Source organism: Lagenorhynchus albirostris, chromosome 3, assembly GCF_949774975.1.
Source record: "Lagenorhynchus albirostris chromosome 3, mLagAlb1.1, whole genome shotgun sequence".
NCBI classification, from domain to species: Eukaryota; Metazoa; Chordata; class Mammalia; order Artiodactyla; family Delphinidae; genus Lagenorhynchus; species Lagenorhynchus albirostris.
In genome coordinates, this window is record NC_083097.1 from 152,319,821 (window position 1) to 152,340,476 (window position 20,656).

The window sequence follows — 20,656 nt, forward strand, 5'->3', positions numbered from 1 at the left end:
TGAAAGAAAGGGACTAGAGGAAGTGATGATAATGATACCCTTCTGAAGTTGGTCTGTTTTCATGGAAGGCCTAAGTGTAAGTTGGGAGGGAAGGATTATCACTTGAAGTGAAGAAAGGACTTTATGTAGAAGGATCTGAATTTTGAGGACCAGGTTTCCATATACTTTCAGAAATTGTTTTACCAAGAAGCTCTTTTTTCTTTTGCTTTTATTGAGTCTCAAGGACAATTTGTTCCTGCTCCCCATTTCCTACCTTTTTCAATCTGTGAACTTTTGGGGACTCAATTTGGTATTGTAAGTATTAAGGAAGGTCCTCCTGTTATGTAGACAAAGGGGACGTGCTTTTGAAAAAGTGTAAGTGTTCTGTAGTACTTATTTGAAGGCCTTAGATGTCTTGCATCCCTTCTGGAATGAGGTTTGAGAATAAATTTTTAAAAATATGAAGTACCAGGGTATCCTTCCTTAGCAGCAGAGGGAAAACAGCAGGAGTCTTTCAAAATATAATATTATACAATATTGTTATTGAGGATAAAACTGCCTTTCCTTAAACATAAGTTTTCAATGTTGTTTACCATAGTAGATTCTAACAGCTTTATTGAAACATAATTCACTGACCATAAAATTCACCTGTTGAAAGTTTATATACTTCAGTGGTTTTTTAGTATACTCAGAGACTTGTGCATCTATAAACATGATTAATTTTGGAACATTTGCATCACCCCAAAAAGAAACCTTGTACCCTTTCTCAATCTCCCTTCATTTCTCCCCAATCTATAGATTTGCCTGTTCTGTATATTTCATGTAAATGGAATCATACAATATGTGGTACTTTGTTTTTTTTACTTAGCATGTGTATCAACGCTTTATTTTTATTGTGGTAAAAAACACATGAATTCACCCTCTGAACAAGTTTAAAGTGTATATTACAGTATTAACTGTATGCACATTGTTGTATATAACACCATTTATTGAAGAGACTATCTTTTCCGCATTGTAAAGTCTTAGCACCCTTGTCAAAGATAATTTGACCATACATGTAAGGGCTTGTTTCTGGGCCCTCTATTTTGTTTCATTATCTATATGTTTGTCTTCATGGTAATATCGTATTTTTTTTTGTTTTTAATTACACTTATTTATTTAATATTTTTGGCTGTGTTGGGTCTCTGTTGCTGCGCGCAGGCTTTTCTCTAGTTGCGGCGAGCAGGGGCTACTCTTCGTTGTGGTGCATGGGCTTCTCATTGGGTGGCTTCTCTTGTTGCAGAGCATGGGCTCTAGGCACATAGGCTTCAGTAGTTGTGGCACTTGGGCTCAGTAGTTGTGGCTCACAGACTCTAGAGCGCAGGCTCAATAGTTGTGGCACACGGGCTTAGTTGCTCCACGGCATGTGGGATCTTCCCAGACCAGGGCTCGAACCTGTGTCCCCTGCATTGGCAGGTGGATTCTTAACCACTGCGCCACCAGGGAAGTCCTATCATATTGTTTTGATTACTGTAGCTTTGTAACATGTTTTGAAAACACAGTGTGTGAGTCCTCCATCTTTGTTCTTTGTCAAGATTATTTTGACTATTTGGGGTCCTTTGAGATTTCCTGTGAATTTTAGGATGTCTTTTTTCTATTTCTGCAAAAAATGCCATTGGGATTTTGATAGAGCAGTGAATCTGAAGATCGCTTGAGTAGTATGGACATTTTGTTAATGTTTAAGTCTTTGAATCCATGAACACAGGATGTCTTTCCATTTATTTGTGTTTTTAATTTCTTTCAGCAATGTTTTATAGTTTAAGTGCCCAACTCTTTCACTTCCTTGGTTAAGTTTATTCCTAAGCGTTTTTATTCTTTTTTATGCCATTATAAGTGGGATTGTTTTCTTAATTTCCTTTTTGAATTGTTCATTATTAGTGTGTAGAAACAACTGATTTTTAAAATAAATAAATAAATAAATAATTTTATTTATTTATTTATTTATTTATGGCTGCATTGGGTCTCCGTTGCTGTGTGTGGGCTGTCTCTAGTTGCGGTGAGCAGGGGCCACTCTTCATTGAGGTACGCGGGCTTCTCATTGCGCTGGTTTCTCTTGTTGCGGAGCATGGGCTCTAGGTGCGTGGGCTTCAGTAGTTGTGACATGTGGGCTCAGTAGTTGTGGCTCATGGGTTCTAGAGTACATGCTCAGTAGTTGGGGAGGATGGGCTTAGTTGCTCCGCGGCATGTGGAATCTTTCCAGACCAGGGCTCAAACCTGTGTCCCCTGCATTGGCAGGCAGATTTTTAACCACTGTGGAAGTCCCACAAGTGATGTTTGAATGTTGATTTTTTTACTGAATCCATTTATTATTCTTACAGCTTTTTTGTGGAATCTTTAGGGTTTTCTTTACATTAGGTCATGCCATCTATGAACAGAGATCATTTTACTTTTCCCTTTCCAATTTGGATGCCTTTTATTTCTAATTCTTGCCTAATTGGACTTCTAGTATTGTGTTAAATAGAAGTGTCAAGAATGGGCATTCTTAGAGAAAAAGCTTTCAGTCTTTCACCATGGACTGTTGTGTTAGCTGTGGGATTTTCATAAATGACCTTTATTTTAGATTATTTCCTTCTGTTTCTAGTTGAGTGTTTTTTATCAGGAAAATGTGTTGAATTTAGTCAAGCCTTTCTGCATCAATTGAGATGGTCATGTGATTTTCTTCCTTCTTTTAATGTGTTGTATTACATTTATTGATTTTTGTATGTTGAACCATCCTTCCATCCCAGGAATGAGTCCCACTTGGTCATGGTGTATAATCCTTTTAAAGTGCTGCTGTTGAATTCAGTTTGCTAATTTGGTGAGAATTTTTGTGTAAGTGTTCATAAGGGATATTGGTATGTCTTTTTAAAAAAATTTTTTTTATTAACGTGTATTTGTCTGGCTCCCCCGTCTTCCATTTTTTGGAAGAGTTTGAAAAAGCTCGGCATTAATTCTTATTTAAATGCTTGGTAGAATTCTCTAGTGGAGGCATCTGATCCTGGGGCTCTTCTTTCTTGGGAAGTTTTTGATGACTGATTTAATCTCCTTACTATAGGTTTTCTATTTCTTCATGATTGAGTCTGGGTGGATTGCATGTTTCTAGAAATTTATCCAACTCTTGTAGGTTATCCAATTTGTTAGCATATAATTGTTCATAGTAGTCTCTTAAAATTCTGTTTCTGTGGCTTCCATTGAAATGTCTTCTCTAATTTCTGGTTTTCATTATTTGTGTCTCCCTCGCTCTCTCCATCTAGCTAAAGGCTTGTCAGTTTTGTTGATTTTTAAAAAACAAACTCTTAGTTTTGTTTGTATTTTTAAAAAATTCTCTATTTTGGTTATTTCTGCTGTAATATTTATTACTTCTTTCCCTTTGCAAATAAACTTTGTGCTTATTCTTTTTCTTATTCCTTGAGTGTAAAGTTAGGTTGTTGATTTGAGGTCTTTTTTCTTTATGTATGCACTTCGTGCTGTAAACTTCCCTTTTAGTACTTCTTTTTGCTACATCCCATAAGTTTTAGTATATTGTGTTATTGTTTCCATTTGTCTCAGAGTATGTTCTAATTTGAGGGAGATTTCTTCTCTGACCAATTTGTCGTTCAAGAGTGTTAATTTCCACATATTTGTGAATTTTTTATTTCCCAACTGCTCTTCATTTTTAATTTCATTCCATTGTGATTGGAAAAGATACTTGGTATGATTTCAGTATTTTTAAATTTGTTAAGACTTGTTTTGTGATCTATTATGTGATCTATCTTGGAAAATGTTCCCTGTGTGTTTGAGAAGAATGTGTATTCTGCTGCTATAAGGTTGAGTGTTCTGTATTTGCCTGTTAGGTCAGGTTGGTCTACAGTGATGTTCAAGTTCTCTGTTTTTCATATTGATCTTCTGTCTGGTTGTTCTCTTCATTATTGAAAGCAGAATATTAAACTCTTATAAAAAATATTTATTTATTTTGGTTATGCCAGATCTTAGTTGTGGCTCACGGGCTCCTTAGTTGTGGCATGGGAACTCTTAGGTGTGGCATGGGAACTCTTATTTGCAGCATGCATATGGGATCTAGTTCCCTGACCAGGGATCGAACCTGGGCCCCCTGTGTTGGGAGCGTGGAGTCTTAGCCACTGTTTCACCAGAGAAGTCCCTAAATTCTACTGTTATTGTTTTACTGTCTGTTTCTTCTTTCATTTCTGTTACTGTTTGCTTCATATATTTGTGTGTTCTGATGTTACATACATATTTATTTTTGATTGTTTATGATTGTTATCTTTTAAAATATGTTTATAATTGTTTATTTTCCAGGTAAATTGATTCTTTTATCATTATATAATGTCCTTATTTGCCTCTAGAGATAGTATTGGCTCAAGTCTATTTTTTCCATTTATGGCTACCTCTGTTCTCGTTTACATGTAATATCCTTCATCCTTTTGGTTTCAGTCTATATGTCTTTACATCTAAGGTGATGTTATCTTGTATAAAGAATATAGTTGCATCTTGTTTTTTTCAGTCCATTTAGCCACGCTATGTCTTTTGATTGAGCATTTTAACCCATTTACATTCAAATAAATTATTGACAGGGAAGGACTTATTGCCATTTTAATTGTTTTCTGTTTTGCAGCTAATCTGTCCCTCTATCTCTCTTGCAGCCCTCCTTTGTATTTCTTTGATTTTTTTATATTGATATACTTTGATTTCTTTCTGATTTTATCTTCTGTAGGCATTTTCTTTGTGGTTACCATGGGGCTTACATAAAACATTTTATAGTTATAGCAAACTGTTTGGAGCTGGTAACAATGTAACTTCAATTGTGTACAAAAACTCTACTCTTGGGGCTTCCCTGGTGGTGCAGTGGTTGAGAGTCCGCCTGCCGATGCAGCGGACGCGGGTTCATGTCCCTGTCTGGGAAGATCCCACATGCCGCGGAGCGGCTGGGCCCGTGAGCCATGGCTGCTGAGCCTGCGTGTCCAGAGCTTGTGCTCCGCAACGGGAGAGGCCAGAACAGTGAGAGGCCCGTGTACCGCAAAAAAACAAAAAACTCTTTTACATCTTCCCATTCCCACTTTGTTATTGATGTCACAAATTACATGTATTCATTAACATAGTTTTATAATTATAGTTATTACTTATGTTTTTGTCTTTTAAATTCAATACCAGACTTAAAAGTGCTTTATATGCCACCATTATAGTATTAAAGTATTGTATTGGTCTATATATTTACCTTTATCAGCTATTTTTATTTTATATGCCTTGGTGTTGCTGCCTAATGGCCTTTTTTTGTGTGTGTCCACGTGGTTTGTGGGCCTCTCACTGCTGTGGCCTCTGCCATTGCGGAGCACAGGCTCCGGACATGCAGGCTCAGCGGCTATGGCCCATGGGCCCAGCCACTCCGCGCCATGTGGGATCCTCCCGGACCAGGGCACAAACCGGCGTCCCCTGCATCGGCAGGCGGACCCTCAACCACTGCGCCACCAGGGAAGCCGCCCCCCTAATGGCCTTCTGTTTCAACTTTTAGGACTCCCTTTAGCATTTTTTTGTAAAGCAGATCTAGTGGTTATGAACTCAGCTTTTGTTTTACATTTTAAAAAAATTTATTTAATTTATAGTTTTCACTGTGTCAAGTCCTTTTTTTAAAAAAATAAATTTATTTATTTTATTTTTTGGCTGCTCTGGGTCTTTGTTGCTGCGCGCGGGCTTTCTCTAGTTGCGGCGAGCGGGGGCTACTCTTTGTTGCGGCGCGCAGACTTATTGCAGTGGCTTCTTGTTGCAGAGCATGGGCTCTAGGTATGCGGGCTTCAGTAGTTGTGGCATGTGGTCTCAGTAGTTGTGACACTTGGGCTCAGTAGTTGTGGCTCGCGGACTTAGTTGCTCCATGGCATGTGGGATCTTCCCGCACCAGGGCTCGAACCCATGTCCTGCATTGGCAGGTGGATTCTTAACCACTGTGCCACCAGGGAAGTTCATGTCAGGTCTTAGTTGTGCCATGCAGGGTCTTCGTTGAGGCGTGTGAGATCTTTAGTTGTGGCACGCAGGCTCTTCGTTGTGGCACCGGACTTCTCTCTAGTTGTGGTGTGTGGGTTTTCTCTCTCTAGTTGTGTGTGGGCTCTGTAGTTGCGGTACACGGGCTCTCTTGTTGAGGTGCTCGAGCTCAGCAGTTCTTATGTGTGGGCTTAGTTGCCCTGCAGTATGTGGGATCCTAGTTCCCTGACCAGGGATTGAACCTGTGTCCCTTGCATTGGAAGGCGGATTCTTTACCACTGGACCACCAGGGAAGTCCCGGCTTTTGTTTTAGAAAATTCATTTCATCTTCATTTTTGAAGGACAGTTTTCCAGATTATAGTAATCTTGGTTGGAAGTTTTTAAATTTTAGCACTTTGAATATATCATGCCACTCTCTTCTGGCCTGTAAGGTTTCCACTGATAATCTAATGTGAGTTCCCTTGTCCTTGACTAGTTGCTTTTCTCACTTCTTTCAAGATTCTCTCTTTGTCTTGGTCTTTTGATAGTTTGATTATAATGTGTCTCACTGTGGGCCTCTTTGAGTTCATTCTGGCTGGAGATCTTCAGCTTCTGATATGGGATGGCCCATTTCCTTTTTCAGATTTGGGAAAATTTTGACCATAATTTATTCAAATTCTCTCCTCCTTTTGGAACTCTCTTAATGTGTGTATTGGTTTGCTTCAATTTTTTTTCTTTTTTCTTCTCTGACTTGATAATTTCAAATGACTTGTGTTTGAGTTTGCTGATTCTGTCCTATGCTTAAGTCTGTTGTTTAATCTCTCTATTGAATTTTTCAATTCAGTTATTATGTCCTTAACTCCAGAATTTCTGTTTGGTTCCTTTTTATAGTTTCTGTCTTGTTGATACTCTCAGTTGTTCATGTTACTGTTTTCATGGTTTCTTTTAGTTTTCCGTGTTTTCTTGTAGATCATTGAGCTTCCTTAATACAATTATTTTGAATTCTTTCCCATAATTCATAGATCTCTGTTAGTTTCTGGAGATTTATTTTGATCCTTTGGGCCATGTTTCCTAGTTTCTTCATGTACTTCATGAGTTTTTTCCCCTGAGTTTTTTGGGTTTTGTCTTTGTTTTTGGCTGTGCCACGCAGCATGTAGGAATCTTAGTTCAACCAGGGATTGAACTCGTGCCCCCGTAGTAGAAGCTCGCAGTCTCAACCACTGGACCACCAGGGAAGTCCCCTTCCCCTGAGTTTTGTGAGTTTGACACTGGCTTCATACAGGGGAAGACTCACCAATCAGCTTGGCTAGAGATTCTGGGGACCTCTGGAACCTTTTTTGGAGGATGGGCTTCTCTGGGCCTGTGTGTGTAATTTCCTAATTAGAGAGGTTTGTCCGTTTCTTTTTCAGGAGCTCCTAATCTCTTGCTTCTTCTAGTGTTTTTCTGCAGTACTGAAGGTTAGCCATTGCTACTGCAACAAGCTTTCTCACTCTCTTTAATTCTCAGTGGTGCCTAGGTATCTGAAGCATGTTGGCTCTCTGTCAGCTCCCAGAAGCAGGCAAAACAGATACTAGTCCCTTGGGCAGTTTTCTAAAAATCTGGATTGCCAAATGCTCCCTTCTTCTCCCTTTGTAGAGAGAAGCCAAGAGTTGAGTGCCTTCTCCCAATCTTACCAAGCCCTGCTGGCCTCCATCTGTGTCACTACAGGCCCTCTGGTTCCACAACATGCTGCCCAGTCTTTCATTTGTTTTCAGTGCCCCGAGGAGTCCAAACTGTGTGGCTTCTGTTTGTGCTCCCAGTCAGGTTAGACAGAAACTGGCCCCTTGGGAAGCCCTATGAAAAGCTGGAATTTTGAACATCCCCACCTCCATTCCCCAGCTTTGAGGGGAAGCTCAGCTGTGCTTGCTTTCTGAGTGGCAATCTCAGATAAAGTGAATTGGCTCTTGTAATCCATTTCAGTGCTATTGTTCTTGGCTTTGCACTTGCCCTGGGGTATTGTAACTTCTTAACTGATTTCTAGAGTACTCATAAAGGTATTTTGATGCATATATTGTTAGTTTGGTATCTCTGTGAGGGAAATAATGTGGGGACTTTCTATTCTGCCAGCTTGCTGTTGTCTGCTCTTGCTTCATGCCTTTTTAATGCCAAATAATATTCCAGTGTACAAATAAACCATGTTTTATTTATTGTTTCATCAACTGATCAACATTTGGATTGTTTTTACTTTTTGGCCTTTATGAATAATGCTGTTATGAACATTCGTGTGCAGTGTTTTGTGTGGAAGTGTTTTTATTTTTACTGTATACCTAGGAGTGGAATTCCTGGGTCATTTGGTAATTATATGTATAAGTTTTGAGGAACTGCCAGAATGTTCAGTAGTTGTGGCACGTGGGCTCAGTAGTTGTGGTGCTCGTACTTAGTTGCTCCATGGCATGTGGTCTTCCCAGACCAGGGATCAAACCCGTGCCCCCTGCATTGGCAGGCGGACTCTCAACCACTGTGCCACCAGGGAAGCCCTGCTTGTTTTTTAATTGGGCTATTTGTCTTTTTATTATTGAATTGTAAGAGTTCTTTACATGGTCTAGATATAAGTCCATTATTAGATATGATTTGCATATACTTTCTCCTGTGGGTTTACCTTTTATATTCTTGATTATATATTTTGAAGCACAAAAGTTCTTAATTTTGATGAAGTCTGGTTTGTCTGTTTTTTCTTTGATTCCTTGTGCTTTTGGTGTCATACCTAAGTACCCATTGCCTAATCCAGTTGTCTAAGCACCATTTGTAGAAAAGGGTATTCTTTCACCATTGAATGGTCATGGCACCCTATTTGAAAATCTTTTGACCATAAATGTGATGGTTTATTTCTGGGCTCTCAGTTATTTTTTATTGATATGTATGTGTGTCTTTATGCCAGTACCACAAAGTCTTAATCTTTGTAGTAATTAATTATTGTAGCTTTGAAATCAGAAAGTGCAAGTCCTCCAACTTTATCTTTTTTCAAGATTGTTTCGGCTCAAGATTGTTTCGGCTTTGCATTTCTGTATTTATTTTAGGAGTTTCTTATCTTTTCTGCCAAAAAGCCAGCTGGAATTTAGATAGGGGTTGTGCTGAATCTGTAGGTCAGTTTGGGCAGTGTTGGCACTGTAACAATGGTAAATTTTCCAAACTATGAACAAGGGATGGCTCTTCATTAATTTAGGCTGTCTTTGTTCTCTTTCAACAATGTTTTGTACTTTTCAGTGTAGAAGTCTTGCACTTCTTTTGTTCATTTTATTCCTAAGTATTTTAACCTTTTTCAACGCTATTATAAATAAAATTGGTCTCTTAATTTCATTTTTGGATTTCCCATTGCTAGTATATGGAAATACAGTTGATTTTTATATATTGATCTTAGGTGTTGCAACCTTGCTGAGCTCATATTTTAGCTCTAATTATTTTATTGTGAATTCCTTAGGATTTTCTATGTGCATGATCACGCCATCAGCCAAAAGAGATAGTTTTACTTCATCCTTTCTAATCTGGATGCCTTTTATTTCTTTTTCTTGCCTGATTGCCCTAGCTAGATCCTTCAGTGCATTGTTGAGGGTAAGTAGAGTGAACAGACATCCTTGTGTTGCTCCTGATCTTAGGGGGAAAGCAGCTGATTTTTAACCATTTAACTATGATATTAACTGTGATTTTGATAGGTGGCCTTTCAGGTTGAGAAAGTTCCCTTCTGTACCTAGTTTGTTTAGTTTTTCAGATGTTTTTTCTATGCCTATTGAGATGATTATTCCTGTTTGTTCTGTTAACATGAATATATTAATTTACAGTTTTCTTTTGGGGGCTTGAATTTTCCTGGCCTATCAGACTGCAAATCCACAGGAGGACCAGTCACAATTTCTCAAGGACTTGTTCTCACTCCTGCTCCCCTTTTACTTTGTGCTGAGGCACCTTTCCTTGTGGTCTCCTGGAGGTTGCGACATGGTTTACTTCTGTTTCACCATAACTCTTCTGCCTCCTAACAGGATGGCCAAAAAGCCCTCAGGACAAAGTCAGTTTCAGGGCTCTCTACTTGTTTCCCTGGGTTATTACTTTCCATTAGTTTTTTTTTTTTTGCGGTTCGCGGGCCTCTCACTGTTGTGGCCTCTCCCGTTGTGGAGCACAGGCTCCGGGCGCGCAGGCTCAGCGGCCATGGCTCGTGGGCCAGGCCACTCTGCGGCATGTAGGATCTTCCCGGACCGGGGCACGAACCTGCGTCCCCTGCATCAGCAGGCGGACTCTCAACCACTGCGCCACCAGGGGAGCCCTCCATTAGTTTTTGGTTTGTAGTTCTTTACAATTTTGTCAGTTTTTTGCTTCTTTTAAGGTGGTTTTTAATTTTTTTAAACTAAATAAATTTATTTATTTATTTATGGCTGCATTGGGTCTTCGTTGCTGCGCACGGGCTTTCTCTAGTTGTGGTGAGCAGGGGCTAATATTCGTTGTGGTGTGCTGGCTTCTCATTGCAGTGGCTTCTCTTGTTGTGGAGCACGGGGTCTAGGTGCATGGGCTTCAGTAGTTGTGGCACATGGGCTCATTAGTTGTGGCTCACGGGCTCTAGAGCGCAGGCTCAGTAGTTGTGGTGCACGGGCTTAGTTGATCCACGGCATGTGAGATCTTCCTGGACCAGGGCTCGAACCCGTGTTCCCTGCATTGGCAGGCAGATTCTTAACCACTGCACCACGAGGAAGTCCCTAAGGTGGTTTTTTGAAGACTTTATACAGCATTTTTATTTGCTTTCAACAGGAAATTTGGGCTGAGTAACTTGCCATTATTATGAAGAATTGTTTGGGTTTTTGCCTTTTTTCCCCCCCTTAAGTTCTTTTGCCTCTGAGGTCCCAGAACTAGGGGAGTAGAGGTATGACAGGGGCTAATAAGATGTATGGGCAGAGTGATGTTGCTGTTAGTACTCTCGTTTTCTGGGAAACATCACTGTTTTGAAAAAAAGAAGAAAACTCACTCAAGGTATAATTTACATACCACAAAATTCACACACTTTAAGTGTTCAACAAATGGTTTTCAGTATATTTACTGAGTTCTGCATCCACCCCCATAAATCAGTTTTAGAATATTACACCACTCCCATAAGATTACGCTATCTCATTTATAGTTAGTCCCAAGCAACCACTAGTCTACTCTCTATCTCTGTAGATTTGCTTTTTCTGGGTGTTTCATATTAATGTAACCATACAATGTGTGATCTTTTGTGTCTTGGTCTTTTCAGTTAGCATAATGTGTCTGTGGTTTATTTATATCATGGCACGTGGCTGTATCTTGTTCTTTATGACCGTGTGGCCAGCACCGTATGGTTTGGTACCCATGTCCCAGATGTCATACTTCTTATTCCCAGGGTGCTGCTCACTTTGCACATCCTACCTTGTATTTTGGGACTCGCATGCCTTGTGCCTTCGATACCCCATGTCCTGTGCATCCTGTGCCTGGGCACCCCCCCTTTCTCTGCACCCTGTGCCAGAAAATCCCACATCCAGGGTGCCACATGCCTAGAACACCCCACTTTCTGGCTCCCTTTGTCTTCGGGACCCTATATTTTCTGCACCTAGCACCTTGGGCACCCTGGCCTCAGACATGGATGGCTCTGCTTACCTGTCCCCTGCTCCCCAACCCTTGCCTGCCTTTAGTTGCGCCCAATGTCTTGGGCTCCCACGCTTTGACTACCCTGGGTGTGCACTCCTCCACCCTTAACTGTCCCCAATGCTCTGAGTCCTTTACCTCAGGCCTAGTGCCCTTGGTCCTGGGTATCCTGTGTCAGGCTGTTTAGTTCCTGTGTGCTGGGCCAGACCCTGTAACATACATGAGGTAAGGCAAGAACTAGGGGTGGGGAATTTTATTTTTATATATATATACACACGTGTGTGTGTGTGTGTGTGTGTGTGTGTGTGTAGAGGTGGGGAGAGGGAGAGAGAGAGGGAGTTTTTATTGTTGAATAGTATTCCAGTGTGTGGATATACCACATGTTACTTATCCACTTATCAGTTGGTGAACATTTGGGGTTGATTCAGCTTTTTGGATATTTTATTATTTTAACTGGTATGTGTCCACTCTAGTCTAAAGCTATTGCTAGACTTGTCCTATATGAACAATTCATCTCCATTCTGCACAGTAGGTCCTGGTTCTGTGCTTGGAATTGATGTGTATTTGCCAAGAAAGTTAGTGGTGGTGTATTTTAGCTCCTGTTCGGTTTCATGTTTGCTGCGTACCATGTATTGAGGTTTGAATGATCTGCTCCTCGTTCCATTGGCTTTTGCAATTTTCTAGCTTTTAATATTCCCTTCCAGTATCAAAAAGGCCATATTCTTCTTTTGTTTCTGATATTCCTTACCTTAGCTTGGCAACCACTTTATGTAGTCTCCATAGTTTTGCCTTTTCCAGAATGTCATATAGTTGGAATCCTACAGTATGTAAACTTTTAGATTGGCTTTTTTTTTTTTTTTTTGCGGTACGCGGGCCTCTCACTGTTGTGGCCTCTCCCATTGCGGAGCACAGGCTCCGGACGCGCAGGCTCAGCGGCCATGGCTCACGGGCCCAGCCGCTCCGCAGCATGTGGGATCCTCCCGGACCGGGGCACGAACCTGCGTCTGCTGCATCGGCAGGCGGACCCCCAACCACTGCACCACCAGGGAAGCCCTAGATTGGCTTTTTATACTTGGTTATATGCATTTAAGTTTCCTTCATGTCTTTTCATGACTTGATAGCTCATTTCTTTTCAGTGCTGAATAATAATCTATTGTCTGAATGTACCGGAGTGTATTTATCCATTCACCTACATCTTGGTTGCTTCCAAGTTTTGACAGTTTTGAATAAAGCTGCTATAAAAATCCATGTTCAGGTTTTTATGTGGTTCTGAGTTTTCACCTTTTACATTAACTTGAAATAAACTAAATGATGTGTTACTACTGTTTACTAATGTGAAATTACAGCAGTTAGAATTAGTAAAAAATTCTTTTCCACATCTTGTCCTAATGAAGGCTTTATGGCTTGTTTCCATATGTGTTAGGGAGTAAGGGCCTTTGCCAAGCTTGCTGAGCCTGTTACCTTTCCTTTTTGGTCTCTACTTTTGTGTTTCTTTTATTGAGAGAACACCAGTGTTGCCACATTCAAATGAGGCAGGAATAGCTTTCTCTGAGGTCATCGTATGATGAAATACTGCCCTCTTGAGTAGATTGTATCCTGCGTTCTATAGGCATTAGGCTCTGTTCCCAAAGAGTTTACAGTATAGTAAAATGATTATAGCATGTTAAGTATATTAAAACTGGGATGAAGTTTTATAGGGAAATTAATAATAGATATTTGTTTCACCATTAATTCAAGGAAAAATGGCATGATACTTTGATATTTTGATCATAAAACATGACAAGAGTTGTTTTTTTGTTTGTTTTTTGTTGTTTTAAGAAAGTATCCAAAATTCTATACTCTTTTATCTTTTCTGTCTTTGGCATACATGGCATACATTTTTTTAATGTTATTGAGATAATGGTATACATATTATTAATTATATATTTTTGATGTTTCTAATGTGAAACTCACTATAACCATGATATAAAGTACATGTAAAATGCTTTTGAAATTCATGTGGTAGTGCTGATTAGGTAAATATTCTATCATCTATTCATCCAATATTCTGCATAGTCCAGAGAGATGTTATTTAAAATGTTAATTCATTGTGTTTTTTATGAATTTACCTGATTTAGAATCCATATTTTAATGTTAGCTTTGTAACTGTAGGACACTAGTTTCAGTTTAATTTCGTTAACATTGGATAGGCTGTGTGTGTGTGGATAGAGCAACAAAAGTCTCCTTTCTCCCAAATTTTGCATAGGATAAACCATAGCAAATAGCCATAGTGTTTTTGTGAGTTTCCTATTTCTGTACCTTTGGAAGCACAGAGATAGTTGCATGAAAACGTTGGGTTTCCCTCAAACTTTTTGGTTAATACTGAACTTGTTTCTCCTCTTTTAGCTGTGCGGTCAGAGAAGAAACGCCTTAGGAAGCCAAGCAAGTGGCTTCTGGAATATACAGAAGAATATGATCAGATATTTGCTCCTAAGAAAAAACAAAAGAAGGTACAGGAACAGGTGCACAAGGTACATTCCACCATTTCAACAACCTTTCATCAGTTCTTTTAGGATACTGCAATTTTCCCTTCAATATCATATTTTATCTTCATGGGACAATAATTTCCTTAACTGGGATCTTGTTTTTCAGGGTTTTTTTTCCAGCTTCTGGCACAGTACTTAGCCTGTACTAGTTATACAGGAAATGTATAAATGAGTTTATGTACTATGTGTGTATAGTGTGTGTATATATAGTATATTTTCCCCCTTTGCTTTCAAAATGTATTTGATTTAGGAATATTGTTATGATAAAATGTTTAGTAAAAAATATAGGGTATTAAAAAGAATAGTATGATCCTAATTCTACAAACAAATGTTACAATACCTTATATGCTTTATTTTTAAATTCAGTTTCTTTAAACTCAAAGTATTTTAGAGTAAGTTACAGATATTTTGACTCCACGTCCCTAAATAACATGCACCTCTAAGAAACAACATTTTTCTTCACAACCAATTTATCATGGTCATATCTATTAAGGTCAGTTTATCTAATAACAAATCCATGTTCAGATTTCCCCAATTATTTCATAACCTTTACATTTAATTTATCCAAACCAAGATCCAGTCTAGGACTACACATTATATCTGGTTGTTACATTTCTTAAATCACCTTAAATCCAGGACAGTCCCCCCTTTTCATGACCGTATGTAAGCAATGAGAGCAACACATTTAGAGTATCTGCCTTCTTGATTTGTGTGATTGCGTCTATGTTCCCTTTTAGGTAGTAGTTAATAAGTAACAATTTGATACATTCCAGTTAAACATTTTTGGCTAGATTACATGGTAGGTTTCATATGTTGTATGACATTGGAAGGTATTTAACCTTCAGTAGTTCACCACGGTGACTAACTGATTTCTCTTTTCAGTTATGTTTTACCTCTTTTGATCAAGCAGCAGTATATGTATAATTACTTCGGCTCCAAGAGAATGTCTTGTTCCCCATCAGCCATTTCCCTGATGTTTTTTAAAAAATATCAATTGTACATCCTTTTCTATATGAATAATTTCATTTGGGGTTACAAAATGAAGATTTTCAGATTTTATTATTTCTTCTACTTATATTATCTGTCAGTCTGTCATTTTATAGTACTGAAATACATGAAAGGCATGTATTGCTTTCCCGTTAATTTACCAACTCAACTTTGGAAGTTTATTATTAGCTGCTTTTATCGATGATATATTAGGGAATCTTTTTTTTTTCTTTTATTTATTTATATTTTTTGCGGTACGTGGGCCTCTCACTGTTGTGGCCTCTCCCGCCGCGGAGCACAGGCTCCGGACACACAGGCCCAGCAGCCATGGCTCACGGGCCCAGCCGCTCCGCGGCATGTGGGATCTTCCCGGACTGAGGCACGAACCTGCATCCCCTGCATCGGCAGGCGGACCCCCAACCACTGCGCCACCAGGGAAGCCCTTTTTCTTTTTTTTAAGATTATCACTATGGCTTTAATGAATTTTTATAGCTTCGGTGTATCTCAATCCAATGACATTTTTACCCTTTAAAAAAATTATAGTAAAATATATATAACATAAAATTTACAACTTTAGCCATTTTTTAGTGTACAGTTCTGTGGCATTCAGTACACCCACATCATTATGCAACCACTACCATTATCACCACTACCCATTATCTTCAGAAATTTTTCATGGCCCCACACTGAAACTGTGTCTATTAAAAAATAACTTCCCACTTCCCCATACTTTTAGCCCCTGACAACCACCATTCTGTTTTCTGTCTCTATGAATTTTACCATTCTAGGTACCTCATATAAGTGGAATCATACAATATTTGTCCCTTTTTGTCTGGCTTATTTCAGTTAGTGTAATGTTGTCTTCAAGTTTCATCCATTTGTAGCACGTGTCAGAATTTCATTCCTTTATAAGTACATTATTCTTTTTGACACTTAAATTATAAGGACTTTGGCCTATGGATTCCACGTTTATCTTTTGCCCATAGGTAAGTTCCCGCCGTGAAGAGGAAAGCCTTTTAGCCCGGTGTCGATCTAGTGCTCAGAACAAACAGGTGGATGAGAATTCTTTGATATCAACCAAAGAAGAGCCTCCAGTTCTTGAAAGGGAGGCTCCGTTTTTGGAAGGGCCCTTGGCTCAGTCAGAACTTGGAGGTGGACATGCTGAGTTGCCACAGCTGACCTTGTCTGTGCCTGTGGCTCCGGAAGTCTCTCCACGGCCTGCCCTTGAGTCTGAGGAATTGCTAGTTAAAACACCAGGTAAGATGGGGATGGGTCTCAGTATATAAGTGGATATAATTAGAGGAAGCAGGAGATTTTAGTATGTTTTGATGGAAAGCCAGTAGTGTATTTCTGTACAGCAAACTACCCACTTTGATTCTGGGAAATCCCTAATACTGGCTAATTGGATATAGTTAATGACCATTAATTGGTGTACTGTCAGGAAGACATATTTTTTACAAACTACTTTCTTTCAGTGTTATTGCTCTTCATGATTATTGATCAACCACAGTGTGAATCAACACCCAGGGTAACAGGGTTTGGGGGAGGGGCCTGCATACTAGTGGAGTAAACACATAAAAATTATACTTCAGATGCTGACTTTACCAATCTTTGTGTTATTTGGGAAGTTGTTTAACCTCTGAACTTGTTTCCTCGATGTATAAAATGGAGACTGTGATGTAATGTATAAAGAAATTTACCTGACACATAGCAAGCAGCTGAGTGTGAATACTCCCTTGAAGTTAATTACCAATTTCTTTTCACTTTATCATTCTGTATAAACATGTCACCTGGTGAGAATTGAATCTAAACAACATACTGTCTCTAATTCACCTTCTGACTTTTTTTTTTTGTTTTTTAAATTGGAGTAACCTTCTGACTTGAGTATTGTAGTCAGCCAAGGAAAATTTTGGATGTAACTTTTTTTTTTTTTTTTGTGGTATGTGGGCCTCTCACTGTTGTGGCCTCTCCTGTTGCGGAGCACAGGCTCCGGACCCGCAGGCTCAGCGGACATGGCTCACTGGCCCAGCCGCTCCGCGGCATGTGGGATCTTCCCGGACCAGGGCTCGAACCCATGTCCCCTGCATTGGCAGGCAGACTCTCAACCACTGTGCCACCAGGGAAGCCCTGGATGTAACTTTTTTACATTCCCAACAGTAGCTTGTGATGTTATTCTTTAAAAAGGGATCCCAATTGTGCATAATCAAGTAAGGTGGAATCAAAAAGAATAATAAAGATAGTTACCACCTCATTGCCCATTATGTGCCAAACTGTGTTATTAGGCTCTTTTATATAATTGCTAAGAGCAGTCCTACAAAGTAAACAAGTGTCTTTTACTTATTTAGGAACAGAACAAGAATTCTAATCCTGGTCTATTTATGCCCAGAATTCAGGCTCTACTTTACCTCACTTCTCCTTTTGTTCTTACCACCAGTTGATTGCTCTAAAGGGAGTTTTGCCCTTTTGATTTCTCCTTAGTTCATTTGTGATTTTTAAAAAATGTATCAGCATATATGGTTTTTAGTAAGTGTGTATACATACACACACACACACTGACATAAGAACATCCTCACATTAGTTTGTGTCTGTATTGAGAAATATTTTCTTGTTTTATGTTAACTAGTATTTTAGAATAATGTTTACCTTGTCCCTCCCCACAAGATGATGAGAAAAATATTTTAAAATGACTAATTTTTTATATTTTGAGAAAAATATAAAAAAATGACTAATTATATATATATATATAAGTTTTTAAAAAATTAGCTTGTGCCCAGTTTCTAAATCATCTAATGAAAAGATACATGCATTTCAGGAAATTATGAAAGTAAGCGTCAGAGAAAACCAACTAAGAAACTTCTTGAATCCAATGATTTAGACCCTGGATTTATGCCCAAGAAAGGGGAACTTGGCCTTACTAAAAAGGTATGTTATTTTAGTCAATTCTAAAATAGGGTTTAATCCAGGAAATAGGGGATTTTAAAAACAAATCTTTTAGTAATACTTATGACATCAGTGCACATATACATAGAAATTATAGAATGTCAGAGTACACTTGGTGATCTGAGACATCCTACATTAAGAGGCTGTTTTGCATTTGTACGGAAAATGTGTATCACTTGATTTTAGATTTTCTTTTCAAGTGAAAATGAAAAAAGCTTTAAAGTTGAGTAAAGTTTGTGTTTGTTGTAATTTCTTTTCTGGGCTCGAAACCTCTTACCTGATTTCTACTTCACTTCTGTCTCTACAAGCCACTAACCTACTCTTATGCCATTGCCGTGTCTGCATAATACCTCAGAAAAGACCTAGCTCAGCTATAATCCAGGCAGAAACACTTGATCTTCAGTTTTGCAAACTTGGTTTCCATTAGCCAAGAAGGCATCATTAAATTGTAGTTGGAAATATGATTTTCTAATTCTATAATGGATGATAACTGGATATTGATTCCTTAGGCTACATCCTGCTCTCTTTGTATTTGAGGAGTAACTCAGTGTATATGTTATAAATTCAGTTGTAAGTTGCACAGATTTCCTATTTTAAAAAATTCTTTTTCTTTAAAGAAAAAATGCAGATTGTAATCAAATCATAAATAGAGTTTTTGGAATTCTTTCCTTAGCTGTAGCAAACTTCTATCCTTTAATCCTATATTAAGGCTCCTAGTTTTTGTTAGTCACACATCTGTAAATGTAAAATTTAATTTATTTGTGTTTTTATACCTTATTTAAAGAGTCACATTATGTACTTTAGTTCCTTTGTTCTTCTCAAAGCAGTTTTATGACATGGACTTTTTGGTGGTTCTTAGACTCATCTCCTGCCCTCCGAACTCTCTCTGCAGTTTGTGCAACCTTCAGTGACAATGTGTCTCTAACTCACTATCCTTTCATTGTACCCCACACTCTAGTAAGGCTGTGGTCATCTTCTGCAGTGCTTTCTCTCCTGGATTTATATTATTCAAATCTTAGCCACTGCGCAAGATTGTTGGCAGAGGTAGATGGGAAGGGCCAGGGAAACTGGGATTCAGTTGCACGTTTTGAGTGTGGAAGTGACGTTTGCAATCAGGTGATAAATTTAATGGTATTTTACAGGGTGAGTCATGGGAGGCTGTTGTCTTACTGCTAGAGGTGAGGTGCTGCAAATGTCATTGAAAGTAAGAATTCAGGCGAGTTAAGTGAATGACCCCCCCCCCGCCTTTATGGAGCTATAATTGGCATATATAAGTTAATGATTTGAAGGAATAAGATGAATTTTGAATCCTCAATGTTTTTGAGACTGGATTACTTAAAAAATAGTGTTAATTTGTTTTTTAATAACTGTAAATGGAGTATAACCTTTAAAATTGTATAATTTGTATGACCTTGCTCTGGCAAGTGCAGTTTTCTAATCTGAAATTTAACTTGTCGTGTTTGTGGGTTAATTTTTTCCCTAAGGGGATAAAAAGCATGATTTAGTTGATAATTTTAATTTATATAGGCGAAAGTGTCCCAGAACTCTTTGAGATTTAATTTACACCAATAAAATGCACAGATCTTAATTGTTCTGTTTCATGGCTCTAGACAGTTGTATATACCATGTTAAGTACCACCCAAACTAAGTATGCTCTATATCTATCACCCCTGGAAGTTTTCTTGTTCCCCTTTTCACTCAACTCCCCATTCTCATCTCTTCAAGAGGCAAAATTTTCTAACTTCCGTTACTATAGATAAGTTTTGCTTGTTTGTGAATGTCGTATATGTTGTTTTGTTTTTGTTAACTGGCTTCTTTTATTCAACACATGTATTTGAGATACATCCACAAGGATGCTATTTCAGTAGTAGTTCAAGTACAATTTGCTTGTCCTTTCTCCTGTTGATGCACATTTGCATTTTTTCATTTGAGGGCTATTAATCATAAGGCTGGTATGAATATTCTGAGTCTGTTTGTGTACATATATTTTCATTTTTCTTGGTGGTGTAAATACTTAGGGGTGGGATTGCTGGCTCATGAATATATCCCTTTTAAAGAAATTGCCAAACACTTCTCCAAAGTGGTTGTACAACTTCACGTTCCCGCCAGTGGTATATCAGAGTTCAGTTGCTCCACATCTTTAATAGCATTTGGATTGTCAGTCATTTTAAGTTTAGCCATTCTAGTGGATATGAAATGATATCTAATCATGTTTTTAATTTGTATTTCCTAATGATTATTGATTTTGAGCCCCTTAGTATGTGCTTACTGGCCATTCCTATATCTTATCAAACGACTGTTCAAGCACACTTATATTTTTGATTGGGCTCTTCATTGTTTTTATGGTTGCTTTTTTAGGAGTGCCTTTATATTTGGGATACAAGTCTTTTGTCAGATATATGTGCTTTAAATATTTTTTCCCAGTCTGATGCTTGCGTATTCATTTCCTTAGTCTTTCATGAGAAAGAATTTTTAAAAGTTTGTTTTTTCTTTTATTTATATTTTGTGTCTATTTCAAGAAATCTTTGCCTACCACATCAACACAGAGATATACTTTCTGTGTTTTGTTTTAGGAGTTTTATGGTTTTGATTTATATACAGTTCTTCATTTTTTGAGATGGAGTTTTGAAGTGGATGTCCAA

The 20,656-nt window shown here is 38.4% G+C and overlaps 1 protein-coding gene across 5 annotated transcripts in view; it reads left to right on the forward strand.

Annotated features, from left to right (window-relative positions):
• Positions 1 to 20,656, forward strand: part of NSD1 (nuclear receptor binding SET domain protein 1) — a 135,760-nt gene that overhangs the window by 63,600 nt on the left and 51,504 nt on the right. For all 5 annotated transcript variants that reach the window (XM_060144282.1, XM_060144284.1, XM_060144286.1 and 2 more), the window contains 3 exons: positions 13,948 to 14,072; positions 16,061 to 16,331; positions 17,887 to 17,996. In XM_060144282.1, coding sequence (XP_060000265.1) covers positions 13,948 to 14,072; positions 16,061 to 16,331; positions 17,887 to 17,996 — 506 coding nt within the window. The remainder of the gene's footprint in view (positions 1 to 13,947; positions 14,073 to 16,060; positions 16,332 to 17,886; positions 17,997 to 20,656) is intronic.